An 8,688-nucleotide genomic window follows, 5' to 3' on the forward strand; every position below is an offset into this window, starting at 1 on the left:
CACTAGTAGTTTAGAACTTCTCCATCATCACTTGTCACATCCATCATCTTCGTGATCTCGGCTTGGGCGGTCCTCGCAGTTTCCGCGGCTGCTCGTGCACTCTCGGCAGTTGCTCTAGTGCTCTCGGTGGCTGTTCTTGCGCTCTTGGCGGCCGTTGACCGAGTGCCAGTGCCAAAAATCGTACTAGGGTAAAAAGATTGAACGATCCTCAAGCAGCAGAGCGCCAAAGTGCGCTGGTTAGGCGGGTAGCCTAGACATGTTTATAGGAGAAATGCCTCCTAACAACACATGTTTGTTGATATTGTATTGATTTTGTGTGCATCATCTCCAGCGTTTGCCTATTGAAACCTATTTATTATATGAAAATGTTGAAGACATGGTTGTGTGAAAGGTAGTAAAGCATGGATGAATGACTCGGTACAAAGGAATGGCTCTATTCTAAGTTTTGACAATTACGTGAAGCTATCATTTGAAAATAAACTTGTGACATAACAAAAAAAAAATCATCATGTGTCCATGTCAAACATCTCGTCAGGTCTAAGCTGCCTTTTAGTCAAAAATAACTGACAGCAACACGTTATGTATGGAGTACAGTGTCTCAAAAGCTCAAAATTAACACGACTTCGAAATGGTGCAAAGGTGCAAAGGAAGGAAACCTAGAAGAGTCCATGCTTAGGAACAAACTTTGGTGCGCGGCAGACAAATTCAAGTAACTGCAAAACATCTCAACGTGCTGGCAGGGCACAGCGCATGCATTTCAGGGCAGGCAGCTTCAGTTCTTCCTCCAGCCGGTCGACGAAGAAGAAGCCGATGAAGAATTTGCAGAGGGCCTAGATCCACCACCAGGACGCCAGCGGTCAGTAGTAGAACCAGCTGGAGGAGCGCCATCTGGCTGGCGAGCTGGGGGTGCTTCTTGGCGTGCGGGAGGAGCATCTTGGCGGAGGGGACGGCGGCTCCAGCGGTCTGCTTCCGGGAGCGGGAGCGCATCCTGGCGGAGGGGACGCACTTCCCGTGCATGAGTAGCCTCTTGGCGAGCATCCCAACGGTCTGCTGCTTCAGGTGCAACAGCCGTCCTCTGGCTGCTGCCCTCACCGCCACGTCTGTGCCGCGGGACAAACTTGTTAGAACCAGGAGCAGCTGGTGGTGCGATGGTAGCAGCAGGCCGCACATCAGGTGGGTCCGCTGCTCTTAGGAGAGCCTCCCTTCTCTCTTTTTCCTTCTTCTCTTCCACCTTCCTTTCCTTCTCTCTCTGAATTGCTGCAATGGCGTCAAGCTTGAGTTTCATCTCTGCTTCCTCCCTCTTCTTCCTCTCTTCCTCTGCGAATCAATGAGGTGGTGTTATTGCCAATAATAAATAACACTTGATGATCAGCTAGAATGTGTTTTCCTTGCTTCCGATTGACACGAACAATACTTCCAGTTCACAAGTTACCAACAATAAGAAGGCCCTAGCACTAAAAATCAGTAAAGCTGGAATCACTAACCTTCACGTTCTCTAGCCTCCTCTTCCTCGCGCACCCTCTGGATCCGTTGTTCCTCCATGTTCAGATAATACATCAATTTCCGTACAGTCTCCCTTTCACGCTTTCTTGAAGATATCAACTGACTAATCCTTTCTTCCCTCTCTTTCCTTAGGCTACTAAACTCCGCTTCACGGCGTTGGACAATTCTTTCCTGGAAAGCATTCTGAAATGGGAAGTTTTGAAAAGATTAACAAGATGGAAGGAAGGTAGTTTTCTGTGAAGGAAACAAATACATACTGAAAAAAGCTTATAAGTTGACAATACCCATATAATAAAGGAAAAAACTAAAAATGTTATATGCTGAAATACATGATGAATTTAAATATATCTATACTGGTGTTAATCAACCAAAACAAACCAAAACACATCTGCAATCCATTCCGAGAACGTTTAACCTCATCAGCAGACAGGCAAACAAATGATAATGTCCAAACAAAACAAAAATCATTCAAGTAGGGTAGAACATATAATCACTGCAACAACTGTACTCAACATTCCCTCTGTGGACAAATCGACTATATATTACTTATATAAGCTTGGAAAGTAATGGAAAGCTGATTACGAACAAAAACATGACAGCCATTGCATTCTCTGACTACCACAAGGACAGAATCAGCACTGATGAATGCAGTTGCAAGAAGGATGCATACCTTATGCTCCAACAATCGAGAAAGCCTAGTTTTCTCCTGCAAGTCACCTGTGTGGTGTTGCTTGCTGAGCTCAATCTCTCTCTGCCAAATAGAAATACATAATGAATGTGAGCATGCGAACAACAATTAGAATCTACATCTTGTAAACATCAAATAACAGCAAAAACAAACCAGCTGCTCTTGCTCATGAAGGATCTTTTCTTCCTCAAGGCGCTTTTGGAAGGCCTCCTCAATCAGTGGTGCTTCCTCCTGCCGCTTTGCCCTCTCCAAGTGATCCATTTTCTTTGCAAGCTTCTGCAGTTTTTTCTCCATCTCTTCAAGCTCCTTCACCCGTTGACTCCGTACCACCTCCATGGCGAATTGTTTTGTCATATCCTGCCAGGTGAGCACTCAATGTATTAGAAAAACATACACCAAAACAACAAATGTACATACATGTGTAGATGTACTATTACAAACTGTAAGTGATAATAAGTTAGCTAAGTTCCCAGGACATTTAAGCAGCAATGTGCAGAAACAAATAATCCTGCACTTTACATACACCACCTGTAATTCATCTACAGCTGACTATCACCCTTCCTTAGGGGCACAGAAACAAATAGTCAAATGTCAATATGGCAGCTGACCATACAGAAATACAACCGTTATCAAAATTCTAATAGAAGGCATCCAGATTTTACCAATAAGCGGAATTAAGTTACATTCCAACAAAGTACGCAAACTATTAAAACATGACCAGTTAGCATGAAGCTGTAATTATTGGAAATCCAAAATAGCATCTTACCCCTTCAACATGAATTTTGTCCCCATTCTTAATTATTTTTTTAAAATCATTTATTATTTTTTCTGCTTCCAGGCGATCTTTTTCCTTTATTTCTCGACTGATCCTCTGCTGCTGCCTAAGTCTCTGGTCCTTCAAAAGCCTCTCCCTTTCTTCGTCTGCAGATTTCTTCTGGATACTCAATCTCTTTGACTCCTCTACTTTTTCCTGGAAATAGAAATGCATAAACCATAAACAAAGACTCCATAAAACAACCAAGAGTTAAGAGTAAGCAAATAGGAAACCTTTTCCAATATTTGACGCTCAAGGTCTTCTTTACGCTTTTCAATAATTGATTTCCTCGCAAGAAGCCTTTTATGTTCTTTCTCCACCACTCCAGCAAGACTGAAGTTTTCACCGAGTTTGGATGGTTTATGCACAGGTGGATGAATGAGACTCCTTGCTTTGTTTAGGGAATCAGTGAAGACACAGAGGTGACTACCAAATGCATCAGATTCTATGTCCTGCAAAGAGAAATAAGTCAGATAACAACGAGTAGATGGGAAGATATATGTTGGGAAATCATCTATTTATCTGTTAGGATGAGATGGAAATGAAAAAAACAACTGAATACAAGCAGGTTAAATTACAAATACTAGTTATGAAATTGCATGAAACAATACACTCAATCAATCACCACATGTGGATGCCAAAATAAGTAAAAGAAACAACCAAGCAATCGGTATATTGTTTCTGTGAACAGACTAGCATGACACATCATTACTTCCTCGAAGACCAGTCATGTCATGCTGCACCTATTTCTCATCTATAATATAGATAAAAATGAAACCATTCACTATAAACAGTAAGTTCCTAAAAAAAATCGAAAACCCAAGGGACAAGCCTCTTTGGCCAAGGAATATGAGTAGGCAAGACAAATAACATAAAACCGCAAGGCAGGCAATGCATCTGATCCTTATAACAAATAAACAGCAATGGAAAAATGAAGCCTTCAATGAGTACATTTTGAGAAGCCTAAGAAGGTAGCAGCAGTGGTCAGAATCAAGCCACATACCATTTTGCCAAAATGAACAGCTCCAGACAAATGGTTAACTTTCATAGCAACAAAATTATGCTTGACCGCATCAACAGACATCTTCTCCACAGCATTGATGTCAAAGAATGGGATCATTCTAGAGAGCATGTCAATCTTCATGGACTGGAAAATATGAGATGCCTGAAAATGGTTATAAAGAGAGTTGAGAAACATGTTTCACAAATAGTGATGTAAAGTTTGATAAAGTGAATACATATTAGCAACAAAAAAAAAGTGACAGGAACACATATCCTATGGCTAGTGGGACATAGCATAGGACCTGCTGCAGCACCCTCAGTGTTGTAAGCTTCTCCAATGAAGATTGGTACTGTGATAACTGAATTTCAGGAACTGAAGATGCGGCTGAAAGCTTTCCTCCGATCGTAGAAATCTTGGAAAGCAGAGGCTGTACTTTTGATGCTAGATCGAGAGGAAGGAACTCATGCTCCATAAGGTTGTATAGATCTTTCACTTCTTGGGAAGCACATGAAATCACACCTTTGGCAGCCTATTTTCATATCATAGTCAGAGAGAGAAACAGAGAGAGAGAGAGATGTCTGCGAGACAAATTGCATGATGTAGATTGCCAGCTAGTTGGCCAAAATACAACACAGCTATATAAAAACATAGAAAAACAACACAACTATGTGACGACACAAAGAAAGAAGTGCTTTCATATTTTAGAAAATTGAAACATAAGCAATGCAAGTAAATTCTATCATCACATAAACAGAATAGCACATCAGGGATGCATCAACAGATGCCCTGTTCTGTGGACTTGCAGATCTAATATAAATTTCAGAGCTACAATAAAGCTATCTAAAGCGATTGAACAGGTATTAGAGCATTGCAGGTGCAGGAGGTGATCAGGAAAAGAAAAGAAAAGAAGAAGTTCTCTTGCCATGTAGGACAGATATGTGTGTATATCTTAGCATTGCTGCTTGATGAGGCACCAATGCTAAAAATGTGGTTATACATTATTCTGACTGTAAGGCAGCAAAAAGCAATCACTATCACTTAAGCGCCTACAAATAAATTATCCTCGTATACCAATACTTGGTAACATGGACAACAAACCCCATAATAGCAGATTGTGTTCAAGATGCCCATATATGACAAAGACAAGACATGCTCAATGAGAATGAAATAATTTTGGAAGACTGAATCCATGTGATAACAGAGACATTAAACAGTTTAGCAGCATATAATAAAAAATAACAGCAGCCAAAAAAGGATCCATGGCATACCAACTCCGAAAGAAGAGATGCTCTAGAAACCTGAAAAGTAAACAGGTGATTTATCAGAAAACAAATAATTAGATTATGGAAAATTATCTTAACTTGGAGAACAGATGGAAAGCAAACCATTTCTCTATTCTCACGCTTGGAGTCGAAGTTGAAATTGAAAAGGTTGGCCATACGCAAGCTACGGTCTTTTTCATTTTCAAGCTCAAGATGAGATGCACCATATTTATGGTCATATGGCTTAACAGAAAGTGCAGCGAGCAAAACAGAAGATGCTAGTAGTTGCAGATCCTTCTGAGTTAATTTTTTATTGAAGCTCTTCTGCAAGTTGAAAAGCTTCAGCCATGCATATGCATGATACAAGTGACTCTCAGATATCCAGAATATTTCAGTTAGTTTGGCATAATATACAACCAGGACAGATGGTTTTGGAGTCCTCTTAACCATGCTCATCAAGCCATGGATATCCTCCACAGATCGGAAGGCTTCCTGCAAGAACAAGACCACGGTTGGAAATTTTATTTCTTTAGCATTAAGATAAGATGAGTTCTGAAACAGACCTGCCATAGGGAAAGCTCTGTAGCAATTTTCAGTTGTTCAACCCTAGTATCAAGATAGAGCTGACAGGTTTCAGGGGCAGTCAGATCAGGACGATCTCGCTGGTCACGATATTTGTTCAAGTTTGCAAGATGGTTTCTAATGATCTCACACAACCTACGGAACTCAGTGGCTCTTTTATACTGCTTGCAAAATTGAAAAGCTTTGTGCGCAGTCATCTGCATATTGAAAAGTTCAAAATAACAGGCAGATTAGCTGGTGAAAAGCATTTAGTAGATAATAATAAGAAACAGAAGGTAAATAACAGTAGTTACAGGAACCAAATAGTTGCTTCTGAAAAATTAGGGAGAGCACAAAAGAACCAGAAACAATAGCAAGTAAAAAGAGTTCAGTAAAGAATACTATGTTCATGGAACCAAGTCTGTAGTACAGATTTCTTTTCAAAGGAAATAATAGAGTACCTACATAATGAATTGGTTAAGTATGTGCAAAGGAATTAAATAGTTCATTTCACAAACAGTACATGCAAAAGGACAGAAATGCACATGTTGTCAAAACATAGTGGTTAAACCAACAACATTATTTTGAAAAGACGCATGAAGCTATACTGCAGTATAAACTACCAGGGAGAAGTTTCTGAAATGTAATGACAAGCAGAATGGCTAGAGAAATCAAAAGACAATTGGCTGTTTGGTAGTGGAAAACCAAAACAGTGCCGGATCATTTGGTGCAGAGAGTCTAGAAACAGAGCATCACCTTGATGTTTCAGTTAACCATAAATGACAAAACCAAACAAATATAACTATGTTAATAATGAAGTGGCCACTAGGATAATGGCAAGGCAGTAAAATAGCTTACAGCATATAGCGCTTCAAGCTTTGAATTATTTCTCAGTATCTCGAGCACCGTCCTGTATGTCTCCCACAGAAACTTAAACCATGGAGTGACAAACTCCCTGTCAGATCGTTCTTTCCCTTTCTCGCTCCTGACATAACTGAGCATCAAGTCCTCTGGACGCTTGTCCGCTTCAAGATCTACGACATCCAGAGCATCTTCCAGTGCTTGTGCCCGATTCCTGGCTTCCTCGGCTTTCTCATTGGACAGCTGCATAAAGTGTTTTATGACCTCCTCCAAAGATGACACGTTGACTTGCTGGCAGACAATTCTGTACTGAATAAGACCATCTTTGGCAAATCTGCCTTGCCTTAGATCTACACACAGCTCTACATACTTCATCATGATCTTCTCAAGAGGCTTTTGCCATGACTTGTATCTTCTTGATGTAATGAGATCATGCAGCGCCTGCAGCGCTGCCTGCTTTTGTCCAACATGTATCAACTCTGCAGCAAATCAAAGGTGATATACAGTGTGAACATCTTTTAGTGAAATATATGGAACACTGCCCGAGATTTTGCATACAAAGAGAATGACATGTGGAGAACCACTGATGGATATATTGTAGTACGAGAAGTTAACAACCATATGGTGTAATTCCCCTGAAACATCCAAATCAGTTTAGATAAAGTGAAGCTTAAGGCTCAAGTTTGCCATTGCTGAACTGTGCTACATTGTGCTTTATTTTATAATCTGCTGTCAAAAACTAGCCCTGAAACTAGTGATAAGTTGGTTAATCAAACACCAAAATAGGCAAGAGCTGGTTGGAGGAGCCAGAATATCATAATCCACCGCAATGTAAAACGCAGACCAAGCCAACAAATCATGAGCTTTTGCAAAGTTATGTGGTCTTAGTGGAAAAGGGAACAAAATGTACATGACAACAAGTGTAACTTATTATCCACTGAATGTCTCAAAACCATCCTAACTTCAATTCATTCTAACTAACAGGTTGGCACCCAGGCATTCAGGACAAAAGGCCAACCAGCCTATGCAAAAGCCTGAAGACCCAAATGGCACATAAAGTTCAGTACTTGTAACAGAATCTAGCCTATGCGATACAAACTCATTGGTCAAATGTGTCAAATGTAACCCTCAATAATATGATATAACGATCTGACATTGAAGATTGAACTAACAAATCTGGATTAGAACCTAATCGCCGCCCTAAGTTAACGTATGCATCACAGCAGCACCCGCGCAACAACAATCGGAGACCAATGCGGATAAAATTGAGGGGGACAAATTTCAGACGGATCTCGGCGACTCACCCTCCGCTCGCTTGAGAGCGTTCTCAGGCTTGGCGAAGGTCGACATTGCCGACGCGCGCGGGGGCTCTCGGGGGGCGATCTACGCCTGCAACACCAGCCACAAACAACATCAGACGCCGGATCGATTAGCCCGCGGATCCACGGCACGTCGACGTTGAAAACGCGTCGAACACCGACATCCGAAAGGAGAAATCCCGAGGGAAAAAAATCGCCGAAAAACGTCGCGGCAGCCGCCGTCGGGCGAGACAGGGCGTCGTGGGGCGACGGTGGCGGCCGGGGATGGGAGGCAGCGGTACCTGTGGATCACCGGAGACGATGGGCTGGGGGCGCACGGGGCGCGGGCGCGGGCGACGACGGTGATCCGAAGGCGGCGGGGGAAGGTGGCGACGGCGCGGAGGAGGTTAGGTTTTTATTTTTGTGTGGGGACGAGGTTGGGTTTTGTGAGGAGTGCTTCCGAGGAATTCGACGCCTGCGGCAAGACAGTTGCGAACCGACGCCGAGACTGGATGGACGCGCGGGATTGCTTCGCTTGCGTCGGGATCGACGGCTCGGATTGAACGAGAGCTCCACCGTGCTTCTTCAGGTTGTTGCGTCTCCAACGGCTGACGCGCAAAGGACCAATTCACGGAAACGGATGCCGAGAGCCAGCCATTCAATGTTATCACATATTCGGCCCTAAAATTTACTATTTT

The 8,688-nt window shown here is 42.3% G+C and overlaps 1 protein-coding gene across 1 annotated transcript; it reads right to left on the reverse strand.

The window, feature by feature from the left end:
- Positions 1–494: 494 nt before the first annotated feature.
- LOC123169509 (eukaryotic translation initiation factor 3 subunit A) lies at positions 495–8,456 on the reverse strand. The gene is made up of 14 exons (XM_044587382.1): positions 8,293–8,456; positions 7,997–8,081; positions 6,690–7,171; positions 5,834–6,049; positions 5,394–5,762; positions 5,277–5,306; positions 4,310–4,537; positions 4,009–4,170; positions 3,239–3,457; positions 2,958–3,161; positions 2,345–2,548; positions 2,174–2,254; positions 1,485–1,686; positions 495–1,317 (listed from the first exon to the last, which is right to left on the reverse strand). Exons 2-14 carry the CDS (start codon positions 8,040–8,042, stop codon positions 773–775), a joined length of 2,988 nt encoding a protein of 995 aa, XP_044443317.1. The 5' UTR covers positions 8,043–8,081; positions 8,293–8,456; the 3' UTR covers positions 495–772.
- Between the last annotated feature and the right edge of the window lie 232 nt (positions 8,457–8,688).

This window comes from Triticum aestivum, chromosome 7D (assembly GCF_018294505.1).
Source record: "Triticum aestivum cultivar Chinese Spring chromosome 7D, IWGSC CS RefSeq v2.1, whole genome shotgun sequence".
NCBI lineage: Eukaryota > Viridiplantae > Streptophyta > Magnoliopsida > Poales > Poaceae > Triticum > Triticum aestivum.